The following is an 18771-nucleotide window of genomic DNA, read 5'->3' on the forward strand; positions in this document are numbered from 1 at the left end:
CGAAGCGTGAACGAATTTCATAATATGAAATTCGCTCCTCTCTATTCTCCACCCTCTCTTCTAATACCTCCCAGTTCACACACCAACCAGTCGCCGGCAATGGATGTAACATACCTCATACTGATTGCTGAATGTTATTGTATCCCTGTGATCTGTATCAGGCAGTCTTACCACTAGAGTCGTTCACTACGCATTTTGTGATTTAGATTATTGTTTCATGTTGAAATAAAGTCAATAAATATTTTTGGGCATTTATACGTATGTGCAACTTGTGCTAGAATGTTTTTTTTATTTTTTTATTATAAGAGCTGTTTAGTGATTATTAACTGAAAGTCGATTTCAGTGCAATTAATCATTCAATTTACCGGATTATTATTTAGGCGTTTATCTAATCAGTTTCCACAGAGTCTAGGATTGACCATACACATTAGGCATATGTCGCGCAATAATTTTTATAATGGTAGTCTATGGTGTCGTACTGCAACATGCGACATACTGCGACGTGACAGTCGCAGAAAAATCCATCTCAAATGAATTTTTTGCGACTGTCGCAGTCGCAGCATGTCGCAGTGCAACACCATTGGCTATCATTATAAAAATTGTCGTGCGACAAATGTCGTCGTGTAGACCTAGCCTTAGATGGTTTTCAGCTTCTTCATCTGCCAGAGATCTCTCTCTTGATTCTCATTGGCCACATGCACGTTGCGGAATATGTGTGGTTTTTCCACCCTGATCCCTGCAGCGTATTACAGTACCAGCAAAGTGTATGAGATTACAGAAATCTTATGTACACTTTTCAGATTTTTTCCATGCAGAAATTGACCTGCCACGCGGATTTCAAATGAAATAGCACGTCAATTATGTTTGCGGTTTTTCACTGTGGATTTCACCCTTTTCAATGGAAGAGTGAGATCTGCGGCAAAACCGCATCAAATCCACAATTAGACATTTTGGATTTTGGTGAGAATATGCTACAGAAGCGCACAGAAATCCGCACGGAAAATAATACAGATCTTATGCCGTGTGCTGATGGCCATATCTCCCAAGAACAAAAAGATCAGGCATGTTGAATTCCAACATTCCCAACCCTTCTCTCCCTCAACATATACTATTGGGGAGAATCAGAAACCCTACTGTAGCCATTAGATGGTCAGCCAGTTCCCCCGAAATGAACGAGGTTCAGCCGACATACATCTATGGAATAGCTTGCTGTTATTCTATTGTGTCTCCAGAAAAGCAATACAAGGCCAGGGAGACTATATATTTCCGGCCAGGTATTGCCATTAGGCTGGATTCACACATGTAGTTTTTGGTGCAGAGAGGAGCTGAGCAAATCAATTCATTCATCATTGCTTGATTGAGAGGGCTGGACATCTCGCTCAGCCCTGTCAATCTTGTGCCGGCGCCTCTGCTCCAAGTAGCTGTGCATTCACAGGGACTCTGCTTCCGATACTGGAGCATAGACCGCTTACCAGAAGTGTAGCAGCGGATGCACAGTTGCTGCTCTGCTAGCCTGCCTGTTCACTTGCGTCGCTACACTGAGCAGAGAAATATTAGTCTTTCCTCTGTACTTTTCCTAACTTGTAAATGCACTCCTGACTTTGATTCAAGAAACTGTATGAAAACTCCAGGTGTGGATCCAACCATAGATTCAGGCCCACTTACTTGGTTTGTTGTTTTTCACTGTGATTTGTTCTTTTTTCTGTAATAATGTAATTTCTGTCTAGAACTGCAACACCTGAATCCTGCATGAGTTATACCATGGTGATGCAGTTTAGTAAAGAACTTAAAGGTGTTATTCCATGTAAAAAGAGAAAATCCAACATCATATAGTACATGACAACCTCTTTCTAATAAAGCTAGAACCAGCCCTGTACCTCCCATGGATCCAGAGATCTCCCCATTCATTGCTCTGCTAGATTTATATCAAGCTGGCAGCTCAAGGGGAGTGTCTTTTCTGCTGCAGCTAAAGGGGCGTGTCTTATCTGCTGGAGCTCTTAGCCTATCACAGCTCAGGAGGCAGTTAAAGGACAAAACTGAGCATGTGCGGCCACCTCAGTGAGCAGGTCAAAGAAATAAGAAAGAAAACAAAGAGCAGGTGGTGCTCTACAGATAGATGTCATTACATAACTCACTAGCTATACAAAATTTGTAATTACATACAATTACGAAAGTATTCAAATCCAGGTGCTGGTTTGAAAACTGTAGAATATTTTTCGTGGGACAACCCCTTTAAGGTGGCTGCTTGTTCAGTGGACGTGTAGAACTGTATTTACATGCAGTGATCACCTCCACAGTATGAGGATGAGGGATGGCTATAATGTGATCGCTCAGCCTCATACAGCTGTATTGTTTCTGGGCAGCAGATCACTGCTTAGACAGCACGATCTGCTGCCCAGAAAGGATCATTTAGATGCCTGCACGTTTTGCTTGTTCATCGGGTGATCTGCTGCACCTTTAGACGGGGAGATTGTCAGGAATGAGCATTCGCAGGAACATTCGTACAGACTGTTAAATGTGGCTGCATTGTGGTCATTTTAATGAGCCAAATAATAATTTGGTTTACAAACAGTTGTACAAAATATTGCTAAGCCTTGACCTTTATGTGTCATTCTCCAATACCTCTGCATTGTGTTAACAGTAGACTCCATTGTAGTGCTGTTTTATTTTTCTGCCCTGAGAAATTTGTTTAGGTCGTTGCAAAATATACCTGATGTAAATAGATATGCAGACAATTGTCCCATGAATGAATGGAGGAAAAACCGTAACGTCTCCACACAGTGTAAACGACGGATCGGACAGGTTTTCAACTGTATGTTCTGTGTGAGAACAACCCGATTGGTCCACAATGTCTCCCATGTATGAACCCATCTGCTGAGAGATACCTAACTTGTATGGCCAGATAAAATGCGTAAGTTATACCTAGGTTGTAATAATAGAAATGAATAAGTCTACTACGACTGCTTGTAGAGTCATAAATGAAGACCTCCACTGTCTAAAGGTGGCCTTACACATTTCATTAAAGGGGTTCTGCAGTTTGTTTATACTGATGATCTACCCTCTGGATAGATCATCAGCATCTGATCGGCCGGGGTCCGACACCCGGGACCCCTGCCGATCAGCTGTTTGAGAAGGCAGCGGCACTCCAGGAGCGCCGCAGCCTTCTCACTGTTTACCGCAGGCCCAGTAACGTAACGACTAGTATCTACTGGCCGGGTGCAGCTAAGCTCTGTTCACATGAATGGAGATCAGCACTGCCCAGACCATTGATACTAGTCGTGACGTCACTGGGCCTGCGGTAAACAGTGAGAAGGCCACGGCGCTCCTGGAGTGCCGCTGCCTTCTCAAACAGCTGATCGGCAGGGGTCCCGGGTGTCGGACCCCGGCCGATCAGATGCTGATGATCTATCCAGAGGATAATCATTAGTTTAAACAAACTGCAGAACCCCTTTAATATTGGCTGACCCCTGATGTGTATTGGAGCGCAGGGGGAAAGAAGGAACGGGCTGTTGGATTTCTACATGCGTGATCTTTTTGTTCTCAGGGAAGATAAGCAGCTGTTAGAGGTAGTGGCAAAAGATGCTCCTACACCTTCTATAGTAGCTTGCCCAATGCTCATTCAGCTGACAGCTGTGACTCCACCATGCATATGTACTGAATGGAGAGAGGGGAAGTAAGCCGCTGCCAGGGATTCCCAGCCAGTGTCCTATGCTGTTACTTGCCTAAAGCTGTGTAATGGTTGCAGTCTGAGGACAATTCAGCTTAGAATGGCCATTCTTTTCTCTTCTGTTTTTGGGACATCCCCCCCGACCTCTCTTCCAATTCAGAACACATGAACTCTAGGCCAAGCCCAGAGTGCAAGTGTATGGGGAGGGGGGTTTGAGGACAGCTGAAGTATGTGACCAGCCTAATGGCACATTAAAGTTTCTCAACCATCAAACATGTCAGCTCAGAGAGAATGAAATAAAGGAGGATGTGGCTTTGCTCAGATATTGCTGTCACTTTAACGCTGGGCAGGGGCTATGGAGCACCCCTGCTTGCACTAATTGGGGCTGGAGTGGAGAGGCTGGACATGGGAGGCACAAACCGCACACAGCACAACGCTGAGGGAGATACTTTCATTTCTCTAATGCTGGTGACATCATAGGGACAAGAACTCCTAAGGATCAAGTCATACAGAGCAGGGAATCCTCGTCAGTGAAGGAAGGATATGATATGGTGCAGAACCGAGTGCTGGATATGTAGCTGAAGTGTGCCTTTACAGAGGGTACTTAATCCTTCACAGGGAGGAGAAGACATTGGGTGGCTCAGATGTAGTGTTGCTTTTCCCAATTTATCTCAGTCCCAGCCAGACTGAAACAGGGGCTGAGGCTGCTACAACCGCCAACAGAGAAGCTGGGCTCAGCAGCAGATTGCTCGCCTCTTCCCCTTCCCCCAGCACTCTCCTCTTGTGAAGATCACCAGTCTTTCCCTTCCTGATCCTCGCTCCAGGCTCTTCTCTGCTTCCCTTTTGCTCATATCTCCTCCTCCTCCTAGTGGTTCTTGCTTGCTATTCCCAGCTTTCCTGGAGCCTCTCAGGACAAGATCCAGATTTAGGTCTGGATTCATCATGAACCCACAACGGCAGCTTGGCATGGTACCTCACTTCCATCGCCAGCTACAGACACCCCCACCTCCTCATCGTATGTCTAATAGCATGCATGGGACAGGTATTGACAGAAACTATAACAATCCATCAGAGGGAGGAAGGCAACCTCACAGCCCCCCAGTAGTGGCCAGGAGGCGGGTAAACAGTCTGACCACCAATGAACACCACCATCACCACATACGATCTCCAGCAGGTAGGAGCAGATATTACTGATTGCATGACGTTAGAACTTCTCAGGTATGCCACATATGCTTGCAAAAGTTCACATGCTCAGAAGTAGAGAGTAAATGACATGAACTCATCCTGACATTTCACCACTGTTAGGGTGCATTCACACGTCAGTATTTTTACCTTTCCAGATAAACGTTCCTGTTTTTTGCGGATCCGAAAATCTGGATGACATGAGGATGCTTTTAGCATGTCATCTGGTTTTTTTGACGGATCCATTGACTAGAATGGGATGACGGAACGCAAAATCGGACAAATAGTAGGACAGGGTATATTTTTTTTCCCAGGATCCGAATAACGGAACCCACGGAACGGAATCACGGAATCGGAGAGCACCATGAGTGCTCTCCGATTATTTGCGGATTCCATTGAAAATGAATGGATCCGCATAACGTTCCGTTTTTAAACGGAACGGATGCGGAACACCAAAACGGTTGTGTGAATGGACCCTAATATTGTATTTTTTTTTTTACAGTTTTATACTTGATATCACCCAGGATTAAAATGATGGGACAGATTTACCGATACTGTCCAAGGCTTATTTCACACAAGTGAGTTTTCCGTCTGGGTGGGTACCGTTTATGCGAAGGATAGTGTCTGGACTGAACCCATCTGTCTGTTCAGGAAAAATTGTAGCATTTTCTATCTTCATCCGTTTCATGCAGGACTGATCCATGTAAGTCAATGGGTCAGTGAAAAAAAACACTCATTACATGCGGATGCAGTACATTTTTCACTAATGGTTGATAGAAAATGTTGAGTGTTAGGCCTCATGCACACGACCGTATTTTTTTTGCGGTCCGCAAAACGGGGTTCCGTTTTCCCGTGATCCGTGACCGTTTTTTTCGTCCGTGGGTCTTCCTTGATTTTTGGAGGATCCACGGACATGAAAAAAAAGTCGTTTTGGTGTCCGCCTGGCCGTGCGGAGCCAAACGGATCCGTCCTGAATTACAATGCAAGTCAATGGGGACGGATCCGTTTGACGTTGACACAATATGGTGCCATTTCAAACGGATCCGTCCCAATTGACTTTCAATGTAGTCTGGAGTCCCTTTTATACCATCGGATCGGAGTTTTCTCCAATCCGATGGTATATTTTAACTTGAAGCGTCCCCATCACCATGGGAACGCCTCTATGTTAGAATATACTGTTGGATATGAGTTAGATCGTGAAACCTCATTTCCGACAGTATATTCTAACACAGAGGCGTTCCCATGGTGATGGGGACGCTTCTAGTTAGAATATACTACAAACTGTGTACATGACTGCCCCCTGCTGCCTGACAGCACCCGATCTCTTACAGGGGGCCGTGATCAGCACAATTAACCCCTCAGGTGCCGCACCTGAAGGGGTTAATTGTACTATCATATCCCCCTGTAAGAGATCAGGGCTGCCAGGCAGCAGGGGGCAGACCCCCCCCTTCCTCCCTCTATTGTAATAAATCGTTGGTGGCACAGTGTGCGCCCCCCATTGGCCCCCCCTCCCTCTATAGCATTAACAACATTGGTGGCCAGTGTGCGGCCTCCCATCTACCCCCCCCCCCGATCATTGGTGGCAGCGGGTTACTAGCAATAGTACAATAGTAAAAGATTCATACTTACCTGGGAGCTGCGATGTCTGTGTCCGGCCGGGAGCTCCTCCTACTGGTAAGTGACAGTTCATTTAGCAATGCGCCGCAAAGACCTGTCACTTAACAGTAGGTGGAGCTCTCGGCCGGACACGAACATCGCAGCAGCCGGTAAGTATGAATCTTCTACTATTGTACTATTGCTAAGTAACCATGGCAACCAGGACTGTAGTAGCGTCCTGGTTGCCATGGTTACCGATCGGAGCCCCAGCGATTAAACTGGGACTCCGATCGGAACTCCGCTGCCACCAATGATGGGGGGGGGGAGATGGGAGGCCGCACACTGGCCACCAATGTTGTTAATGCTATAGAGGGAGGGGGGGCCGATGGGGGGCGCACACTGTGCCACCAACGAATTATTACAATAGAGGGAGGGAGGAGGGGGGGGCGCACACTGTGCCACCAACGAATTATTACAATAGAGGGAGGGAGGGGGGGGGGGGCACACACTGTGCCACCAACGAATTATTACAATAGAGGGAGGGGGGGGGGCCGCACTGGCCACCAACCTATTATTACAAAAGAGGGGGGGGGGGCCGCACTGGCCACCAATGATATTCAAACTGGGGAGGGGGGGGGGAGGGTCTGCCCCCTGCTGCCTGGCAGCCCTGATCTCTTACAGGGGGCCGTGATCAGCACAATTAACCCCTTCAGGTGCCGCACCTGAAGGGGTTAATTGTGCTGATCACGGCCCCCTGTAAGAGATCGGGTGCTGCCAGGCAGCAGGGGGCAGTCTTGTACACAGTTTGTAGTGTATTCTAACTAGAAGCGTCCCCATCACCATGGGAACGCTTCTGTGTTAGAATATACTGTCGGTTCTGAGTTTTCACGAAGTGAAAACTCAGCTTTGAAAAAGCTTTTATGCAGACGGATCTTCGGATCCGTCTGTATAAAAACTAACCTACGGCCACGGATCACGGACACGGATGCCAATCTTGTGTGCATCCGTGTTCTTTCACGGACCCATTGACTTGAATGGGTCCGTGAACCGTTGGCCGTGAAAAAAATAGGACAGGTCATATTTTTTTCACGGCCAGGAAACACGGATCACGGATGCGGCTGCAAAACGGTGCATTTTCCGATTTTTCCACGGACCCATTGAAAGTCAATGGGTCCGCGAAAAAAAACGGAAAACGGCCAACGGTCGTGTGCATGAGGCCTTATTGTTCAGTTTTTCTTCACATGCGTGAAAATGGATACAATTTTGACGGAAAAATGCAGTCACAGACAAAACTGACTCAACTCGCACTGAACAGAACATAAAGGGGTTAACTCGGTTGCGCCGCGATCCTGTGCGGCAGCCACTTCCGGGATCCCATGCCGTACATTGGGCGCGTGATCCTAGCCTGGGGTTAGAACCCGCAGCGGATGCGTGAGTCTAAATCTCTCACCACACTGCTGGAAAGAGATTTGGACTCACGCATGCGCTGTAGGTTCTATCATCAAACTAGGATCACATGCCCAATGTACGGCACGTGAACCTGGAAGTGTGCACCACACAGGATTGTAGCTCAACACGGATATCCCTTTAAGGCTTATTTCACACGAGCGATATGGAATGAGTCAGGGTCTATTTAGAGGTGATGGTTTGCAAGCAAGTTTAATCAGTTTGTCTGTGATTGCCTATTGCCTACAAAGTTTTTTTCTGAGTGGATGCTGGAGAGGCCTGAGGGCTAGCCTCCTTCCTATGGACTATGGACCCAGAACTATGGAGACCCCACCCCCCCGGCTCATTATTCTACAAAGGGAAAAATGGGTAGTTTTTGCCTGTGAGTGATTACGTTATCCCATTGTGTTGGTTAATTGTATCACAGGTGGGTGTTGTCTGCCTGTGAGTGATTGTTATCCCATTGTGTTGATTAATTGTATCACATGTGTGTGTTTTCTGCCTGTAACTGCATGTGATTGGTTTATGTAAAAACTGTCTCAGTCTTCCACAAGGTCCCCATGGGGAGTGTCCCTTGCTGGAAGACCTGCATAAAAGGCTGGCATGTAGCCTCATTAAAGTGTCCTGTTCTACCCTTCATGAAGTATGGGCTCATGTTTGGGGGATTGGAGAACTATACTCGGGGGGTTGCTATAATCATTATACTCTCCATAGTATAATCCCTAGCTCTTGTAAGAGCTGTTCCTGTTCCTGCATCGCTCTCTGAAGGAAGAGAGGTTCACCCACTGGAACCTGGAAGCCCTGTCGTAGGTCCAGGGTGGGTTGAAGACTGTGAGAGCCCAACCAAGCTGCGGCGGTTTGTGGGGTCGCGTGGAGTGCGTGGAGTGCTTGGAGTCCTCGGGAAGCACTAGGAGCATCCATCAACTGAGGTACCCAGTCGGGGTGCCAGGAGATCCGTTACAGATGCAATTAAGTTTCACACTCGTGTTTGGTGCGGGTGCGTCATGAATCTACACAGACGGATCAGTTCAGATAATACAAACTTCTGCATCCGTTCAGAACGGATCCGTTTGACTCAGTTTCATCAGACTGACACCAAAATGCTGCAAGCAGCGTTTTGGTGTCCGCCTCCAAAGCGGAATGGAGATCGAACGGACGTTAACTGAGGCAAACTGATGCATTCTGAGCGGATCCTTTTCCATTCAGAATGCATTAGGGTAAGACTGCTCAGTTTTGGACCGCTTGTGAGAGCTCTGAACGGATCTCACAAACGGAAAGCCAAAACGCCAGTGTGAAAGTAGCCTAATTTTAAATGCATTTTTCACAAGAACTGAAGAATTAGGCTAATTCACACCTGCAGGTAGAATACTGTGAATCGGCTGGACAAAAACGATTGAGTACAGTATTTTGTGTCCGACCTAATCCTGCCATATTTGCCCGGGTAGTGGTCGTATCTCTGCTGGGCCCCATTATAGTCAATGCTGGCAGGCGGCAGGCTGTTCTATGCTGGAGGACAGCTGCAGATTTGAAACTAGCCTAAGGCCTCTTTCACCCGGGTGTCACGTTTTGGCTCCGGATGCATCCCAGCAAATCCGCGGGAGTAGGTACGCAATTGCAGTCAGTTTTGACTGCGATTGCGTTTCGTTGTTCAGTTTTTATCGCGTGGGTGCAATGTGTTTTGCACGCGCGTGATAAAAAACTGAATGTGGTACCCAGACCCGAACTTCTTCACTGAAGTTCAGGTTTGGGTTCAAGGTTGTGTAGATGTAATTATTTTCCCTTATAACATGGTTATAAGGGAAAATAATAGCATTCTTAATACAGAATGCATAGTACAATAGGGCTGGAGGGGTTAAAAAATAAAATAATTTAACTCACCTTAATCCACTTGTTCGCGCAGCCCGGCTTATCTTCTGTCTTCATCTGTGAGGAAAAGGACCTGTGGTGACGGTACTGCGCTTATCACATGGTCCATCACATGATCCATCACCATGGCGATGGATAATGTGACTGACCATGTTATGAGCGTAGTGACATCACCACAGGTCCTTTTCCTACTGCACAGCAAAGAAGAAGACAGAAGAGAAGCCGGGCTGCGCGAACAAGTGGATGAGGTGAGTAAAATAATTATTATTTTTTTAACCCCTCCAGCCCTATTTTACTAAGCATTCTGTATTAAGAATGATATTATTTTACCTTATAACCATCCCGATCGTCACCTAGCAACCATGCGTGAAAATCGCACTGCATCTGCACTTGCTTGCGGATGCTTGCAATTTTCACGCAGCCCCATTTACTTCTATGGGGCCTGCGTTGCGTGAAAAACGCAAGAAGTAGAGCATGCTCTGATTTTCACGCAACGTACAAGTGATATGTGAAAATCACCGCTCATGTGCACAGCCCCATAGAAATGAATGGGTCCGGATTCAGTGCGGGTGCAATGCGTTCACCTCACGCATTGCACTTGCGCGGAAATCTCGCCCGTGTGAAAGAGGCCTAACACTTAGGCCTCTCGCACACGAACTTGCCGTGTTTTGCGGTCCACAAATTGCGGATCTGCAAAACACGGATGCCGCCCGTGTGCCTTTCCGCAATTTGCGGAACGGAACAGAAGGCCCATTATAGAAATGCCTATTCTTGTCCACAAAACGGACAAGAATAGGATATGACTTATAATTTTTTGCTGGGCCACGGATGGGAGCAACGGATGCGGACAGCACACGGAGTGCTGTCCGCATCTTTTGCGGCCCCATTGAAGTGAATGGGTCCGCACCCGAGCCGCAAAAAATGCGGCTCGGATGCGGAACCAAACCACGGTCGTGTGCAAGAGGCCTTAAAGGGGTTATCCTGGAACTTTTAATGATGACCTCTCCTGTTTCAGAGAGCTGCAGCTCTCACCGGAGCTCCAGTCAGTGCAGCCAGCTCCTAGCAGTTTTCCAAGCACAGTGTTGTACATCGTATAGTGGCTGTGCTTGGTATTATAGCTCATCCTCATTCACTTGAATGGGGCTGAGCTGTAACTAAGCCATGTGACCGATGTATGGTGATGGCACATGGCCTAGGAAGAGGCAGCCGATTGGTAGGCATCCTGTCTGTTAGAGCCCCACCGATCTGATATTGATGACCTATTTATGAGGATAGATCATCAATGTAAATTCCTGGATAACCCCTTTAACATCTCCTAGCAACTATCAGTAAGAAATTGCATCCGGATGCCTTTTTATTCTTCACGCAAAGGCCCATTCATTCCTGTCGGGTCAGGGGTACGTAAAAAATGCACAATATAGAACATGCTGTGATTTTTCCTGAACGCAGAGATTATCAGCCTATGACCTCTTTCACAAGAGGGAATTTTCTGTCTGGATACAATGCAAGTTGCGAACGGATGGCATCAGGACTGAACCCTGACCCATTTATTTCAATGGGGCCAGGCCTGCATGAAAAACACACAATATAGAGCTTGTTACGAATTTTCCTGACCTTAAAGATGATGTGTGAAAAATAATGCTCATTTACACATACCCATTGAAATGAATGGGTCAGGGTTCAGTCCGCATGTGTCCATTTGCAAAACGGAATGCATTCTGAAGGAAAGCTCACTCATGCGAAACTATATAGTTTGAGTTTTTACCATCTTAATCTACGACCCATTTGTTAAGCAAGGCAAAAAAGTGTCTATATTGGATTCTAATGCCCAGTCTTTAGGATATTTCCCTCATCATTATAACAGTTGTCCATGATGACTATGTTTCCCTCATTTGGGTACCACCACAAGTTTGGAGGACAGTTACAATGTTATGAAGGTTGATGGCTTCTGCAACCTGCTATGGTCTCCAAGGAAATACATTCCATGAAAGAAGACAATGTACTGGTTGTGTGTATGGTAATGGTGGTAAAGCAGGAATAAAGAATGGGAAATCTGAATATCGAAAGGGCATGAGGTTATTTGTTTTATTTTCTGGATCGCAACATAGAAGAAGTTGCCTATGAATACTGATAAAACTGCTTTTAAGGGCAGCTGAATGGGTTACGGCAGTAGCAATTGCACAGTTCCTCTGATTTCCCACTGTCGCACTTTCCTGCAATTCAGGGCTCATGCTTTTGTGGGTTTAGTGGGTGTGGGGGGGTTGCAACTAGAATATGGCTGGGGCTACACAAAAATATGTGAAAACACAGCCAAGTCACAGGCGAGTCGTGTGTTGCGCAAAACTTATATTGAAGTCAATGGAGTGAATGTCACATACACACCATTGTGACACCATAGACATACATTACATGAAATGTCACGTGACACGTGTCGCTGTGTAGCCCTAGCTTAATAAAGAATTAGTAGTTATTCAATAGATAGGATTTGTATTTCTAATCAAATATCCCTATGAGTGTTGTTTTATTATCAACAATTTTGTATATGTATATTGCGATATAGAATAGTATTTCAGTATCCCTGTACGGTCACTGTGTAGGCCAGTCAACCCCTACAACTTTATTTCTACCATCATTAACCAAAAAAATGTACTGCAGTTCCAAAGTCAGCATTATAAATTAATGTACAGTAAGTGCTGAAAATGATTAATATTTCTCCTTTCATGTTAATATAATCTTAAGGGTTGTCCGTGGCAACAAAATTATCTTTCAGGTGGCTCAGCATGGCTGACATAAATGAAAAAGGCATATTCACTGATCCAAGGCTTCCTGATCCCCCACTATTCTCTATGTGCTGCTGCAGCGGTACCTGACACTGGGACATATGACCTCTGCAGCCAATGAACAGTTTGGTTTCTAAATCTAAAGCTTTTTAATATTGATCACCTATCCTCCTGATAGGTGATGAATATAAGACTGATGGGGTCCAATAATCGTCACCCCTACAATCAGCTGGTTCGGGCAGCCAGCTGTATTGGAAACAAAACGGTCGAATCGGAAGCAGAAGGCTCCATCCACTGGATCGTGGCTGTGTTGGGTGACTGCAGCACAGCTGCTTTTCAAGTAGGAGCAGCTTGAAACAGCTGATCAGTGGGGATGCTGGGTGTTGGACCCCCACAAATCTGATATTGATGACCTATCTGGAGGCAGATAGGTCAGATAGGACTGCCGTTGCCTATTCATTGTATTAATTTGTCCGCAGTGGCTTTGCAGGGTATCGTAGCTTCAACCTTCACCAATCTGAGGATAGGACATCAGTATCCTGAACCTACAATATCCCTTTAAGTTTGCAAGATTAAGCTTGGTCAATCCTTTCATATGACCTTGTTGAAGCTGCTCTCAATTAAAGCATTTAAGATACACTCTGGTGCTCCAAATTAAGGTACCCTAAGGGGTTAATATCCACGCGTGGCAGAGACATACGCTGACACAAAGGCAGGTCAAAGACAGTCTCTCTCTTTATTACAATGAGTAAGGCAGTTTATACATCTTCGGTGGGGGAGGGCGTCCCCCTCTGAGGCTCATGCCATTATTTCATTGGCTGAGAAGGAAAAGAAGACAAGATAACACTTGGCTTCTGCGCAGTATGCACTGTCTTACAGACTTTAGTATGTGAACTTATGTAAACATCCATATGCTAGCTCCATCTTGTAATGGCCTCTCACTAACATTAATACTACATACGTCATATATGACACCTCAAGGAGGTGCTTTTTTTTAAAGGTACTGGATATATATGTAAATCATCTAACTAAGTAATTGGCTCAAGCATTCTTCTACAGTCCATACATCCCTCTTGACACATCTGTAGGCAGAGGAGAGGACAAGCACTGCCCGCAGCTGCGTGCCCACCTCCTTCGCTCTTCAGTGTTGCATAAACAGACACCTTGGCTAGAAAAGGGGGGAGGGGAGGCACTTGAGATAAGGAACAAGCAGCTGAAAGCAACTACTTAAAAATCATCTAGGTACACGGTCCTAGAGATACAAAATATAGAATGATATTCACACATCTCTATCAACCTCCATTTGGACGAAAAGCCCTAGCTGCTATTTGGTATATATTGTAGGATGTTCAACTACTGCGTATCTTGGACTTTCCATGACTTCTGTTGTGTTTTAATGTTCTTGATTTCTCAATACAGTGGTTAGTCATAAAAAATTCCACAGCTTTGTGTTGTTAATCTCACCTTTTACACAAGTAGATATTACAGGAATTGAGAACATGTCCTACGAAATCACTTGGCAAAGTCACATTGTGTAGTGACGTGGACAGAGTTCTCAGGAAATTCCAAATTATCATGGACACCAGTAGTAACTCTTCACTAGTCCGATTGGTAGCAAACTTCAAACACAGGCTGTAACCCCTTTTTGAACAAATATATGGAAGTCTTACGATACATGCAGATATGTAGAACATCACTACACAAGAGAGAGAAACCATCGGCCAAATGAAAGACAATCATTATAAAACCAGAGATTTAAGGAGATGCCATGGTCAAGTGTAAGACAGCAGATCACATAAAGATGGCATAGAAGAAAGTAACAAGAAGATTCATATACAGTATCTATAAAGATAAGTGATGTCTTTCCTGAGTGTCCTAAAGTGAGCCTCATCTACATACTTCTGAAAATCCACATTAGACCTAATATCTTAATTATTGGCACATCTTAAACCCGTTAGAGGTTTAACTAAAACACCACAGACCTTTCTTGTTCTGCTACCTGTGGAAGTTTCTGTACTTCATAACAATGGAATTATCAAATGCATCCTCAATGCCAGGATTTACCCACGTAACAAACTGTAAAATTCATCCAATAATTCTACTTCCAGCCTGTGGGCACTGTTTAAAAACTGTACAAACACATGCTCATACTTTATTTATTCATTCCTATTGCTTTGTGTATCGCCAACATTTTCTGCAGTGCTGCATAGACTATGCCTCAGTACTCGTGAGCCTCAAAAGTCTAAGAAGGTCCATTATTTACAGTTGGAGAATGAGTTACAAACCAAGACCCTGTAGGCCTTGAAAAATATCTGCATGAACCCAGTAGGACTGTGATCAAACAGGGTTATCCCTGAAGCAGTAGAAAAATAAAAAGATCCATTGCCACTGCTTCTTGCGGAAAGGCAAAATAAACCCGTTAACCATTTTACCTTTGGGACTACATAACACCCACATCTGGAAGCCTTACATCAAATTTTCAAAAAGCATAGCTGCCAGATATACAGTAGAGCAGGTGAAGGAGGAAGTTCACATCACTCTGGGTGGTGCCCTGGCCAACGGGCTTGCAGTCAGCCTCAACTAATCAGGAGGGATGATATTGATGTGTCATAGGTACTATATATGATCCCAACCAGGGAAGTCATATGTATTCTAAGCTTGTACACTGTTGTGACAGGACATCTCTTATTAGAGAGAGGAAAAAAAAGCCCAGACACACAGTACAGCTAGTTGAAGGTCAAACAAGGACTTTGTTAGTAAAGCTAATAGATTTAATTTATAGAGATTTTAGCTAGGAATGGGTTAGACTCAGCGTAGTATTATTGTATACTAGTGTGGGTCCCCAGGCTGCACTACTGCCACTACTACTACTACCCCATACACAGCCGCACATCCCCTGTCTGTCAGGTTCCATTTTCTGCTACTGCTGCCTCCACTGCTACCTCTACACATCTCCTGCCTTGTCCGTCAGTGTCATACACAACTTTTCATTTAGGGTTAATTTGATAATTCGCTGACCGATTTGTTCTAATCGGACACGAAAAGAATTTTAGTAAATGATAATAGAAACCCAAAAACAGATGCTCCACCATGGTCATTTAATATGGGATACAACTATATGCTAAAACAAACGTCAGGGCAGGTGGCAGGTCTTCTATAAAAGGGTTGCCCCATGATTAATATTCTGTATTTTTCAAACCAGCACCTGGATCTGAATACTTTTGTAATTGCATGTCATTAAAATTTTAGTATAGCTATTGAGTTTGTTGCTTTCCTTTTCTCTGTCCCCCTTGCTGAGGTAGTTGTACATGCTCAGTTCCACCCAATTGCCACCAGCTGGATCTACAGGACGTGGCCCCTTGGGAAGGACATCCTCCCTGAGAAAGGAAAACTCCTCCTAAATTGCCAGCTTGAAAAATAAATCTAGCAGGGTAATTATAGCAATGAATGGGGGAAGCTCTGGATCCATGGGAGGTACAGGGCTGGTTGTAGCTTTGTTAGAAAGAGGTTGTCATGTACTGTATGATGTCTGATTTACAATTTTTTCAAACATCAATTATTGGTTAACTTTTCTGAGCCAGCAGAAGGTGGCACATCACTTTGCCTGTAGAGACCAGAATCCTATGCCTGCAGGAATACAACTAATCTTTAGTGCTAGATGCCCAAATCTAAGTGGTAAAAATTAGACAGACAGTGGGGCACTGGATACAGATGCTCCTGTGACTATACAGTTCTGCGGGAATCGGACCATGAGGTCGTCATTATAATGATTAACGTTAAAATGTAACAGGAGAGGAGGGAATGGAAAGTCAATCTTCTGTGCCGCACAATGCCTGAAGAAGAGCTTGCATATTTAATTCACTAGGTCAATGAAAAGTATTACCTAACTTTACACAAGAAAAACTCAAGGACTTTGCCGATGATTTAATCCCTTTGTCAGAGATAAGTCTCAGATAAGGCTACTTTCACACTTGCGGCAGAGTGATCCGGCAAGCAGTTCTGTCGCAGTGCCTGCTGGATCCTGCAAAACGTATGCCAACTGATGGCATTATTAAGACTGATCAGGATCCTGATCAGTCTTAAAAATGCCTGATCAGTCAGAAAAATGCATTGAAATGCCGGATCCGTCTTTCCGGTGTCATCCGTCAAAACTGATCCGGCATTTGGTTTTTTTCAACTGAACTGATCCGGTATTTTGAATTCTAATACATTCCTATGGGAATAAATGCCGGATCATTCAGGCAAGTCTTCAGTTTTTTTCGCCGGAGATAAAACCGTAGAATGCTGCGGTTTTATCTTTTGCCTGATCAGTCAAAAAGACTGAACTGAAGACATCCTGATGCATCCTGAACGGATTGCTCTCTATTCAGAGTGCATTAGGATAAAACTGATCAGTTCTTTTCCGGCATTGAACCCCCAGGACAGAACTCAGTGCCGGAAAAGAAAAACGCTAGTGTGAAAGTACCCTAAGCCCTGCAATAGCCTAAAATATAAAATCATCGTATATTCACCCCTTTCTCTGTGCCACTTGCTTCTTCACAAACTGCAACGGTACTGTGCTCAAATACGACACTTGAGTGGGACCCTTTGTACATGTCAAAATGTTAAGGTGATCCCGGGATATCAGAGGTACAAAACTCCAAAAACACATGGCAACAAAAAGTTTAAAGAATAGCCACTGCTACAGGAAAGCTCCCAGTCCTTCATTAGACTGCAGTAGAAATAGCGCAGATAAAATGATGTGTAACCTGCACTGTTTGGATCTTTTCCCCCTCTGTGATTTTTGGGAATGTTCACTTTCCCTGTATACAGTATCTGTGTTGAGTGGATGGGCTCTTTCTTTTGTGGAGCTGAAGAGCTGAACTGGAAGGCTTTATCCATATAAAAGCTTTTATTTCTTCATGATAATGTAGTCAAAAGACAATGCAGCAGCACTCTGCAAGTACAATAATGCCATAGTTCTAGAAAACATTCTGGTGCTAATGCTAACGCTTATTTTGTAAATGTGAGATTCTTGGCAAATACATTTTTGTACAAAATTATTTGGGCCCGTCTGCCGGCGTCTCTATAAAACGGGAATCTAACACTAAATCATGGAGCCAAATATGATATGTGTATACTTTGGCCAGCAAGCATTTTTAGTTTTCACTTTAGCCTCCCATTAGGACGAATACGCTGCAGCATATTGTGGTACCAGCAAAGTGGATGAGAATTTAGGAAATGTCATCCATATGCCACTGAAAAAAATCAGCAACCTAACCCGCAGTACAGATGCTAAATCCTCAGCAGTTCAATCTGTGATACAGATTTCGTCAGTGGCAGTTGGTCTGTGGCAAAATGTTAGTTTTTTAGGCAGCAAAATATTGTAGGTTTGGACGTCCCCTGAGGGGTATATGCACATGGCAGTGTCGTTTATGTGGACTCATTTTTGTGCTGTTTGTCCACACCAAGTCCACACCAATATTCACATGACTTACTAGCGGATTTTGGAGCGGACGTTCCCCAGATCTCACCTTGCACTGAAATTCCGCGCAAACAATTGACATGCTGCCAATCTTAAAATCCGCACAACAGGTCAATTTCATTGTGGATAAATTCTGCATTGTGTATATGAAATTTGAAAAATATTAGCTTGTACTGTATTAGGCCTCATGCACACGGCCGGAAATATGCGGGCACCGGCCGTGTGCTCCTCGCATCACGGATACAGACCCATTCAATTGTAATCCGGAGGTGCGGAACGGAGGCACGGAACCCCACGTAAGCACTACTGCGTGCTTGCGGGGTGTTTCTGTCCGTGCCTCTGTACCGAAAAACCTATTCAAGGGTCTGGATCCGTCGCGGCTGCTGCGCGAATAAGGCCCGTGCATTGGGGACCGCAAATTGCGGTCCCCAATGCACGGAACGGCCGTGTGCATGAGGCCTTACACTGTGGATTCTTCACCCGATAATCCACAGGGAAAGTCTGCATGAAATAGCTTGTAAAACTAGTCTTTAAATGCTGTTAACAATAAAATACAAGAGGGTGAATATACCCCATGCCATGTCAATATTAATGAAACAAGCCAGGCTTCTTCCTTGTACAGCTTGCATGGTTGTTTCACCATTAAATGCTATTTTAATATGATTCAGCATGATAATCTAGTTACTTTTGTAAAATGCTCCAGATGTGAGATATTCTCTTTTCTTCATTATAATGGCGCCTCCTGGTGTTTAATCTGTGTAGTGATGTGC

The 18771-nt window shown here is 44.8% G+C and overlaps 1 protein-coding gene across 3 annotated transcripts in view; it reads left to right on the forward strand.

Annotated features, from left to right (window-relative positions):
• Positions 1 to 18771, forward strand: part of RNF38 (ring finger protein 38) — a 374424-nt gene that overhangs the window by 13024 nt on the left and 342629 nt on the right. Inside the window, exon 1 of one of the 3 annotated variants that reach the window (XM_040417368.1) lies at positions 4138 to 4841. The exons of the other annotated variants lie outside the window; for them this stretch is intronic. Coding sequence (XP_040273302.1) covers positions 4610 to 4841 — 232 coding nt within the window. The 5' untranslated portion in view covers positions 4138 to 4609. Of the gene's footprint in view, positions 1 to 4137; positions 4842 to 18771 lie in introns of those variants that run through there. 3 annotated transcript variants of the gene reach the window in all.

The sequence above is a fragment of the Bufo bufo genome, chromosome 2 (genome assembly GCF_905171765.1).
Source record: "Bufo bufo chromosome 2, aBufBuf1.1, whole genome shotgun sequence".
NCBI lineage: Eukaryota > Metazoa > Chordata > Amphibia > Anura > Bufonidae > Bufo > Bufo bufo.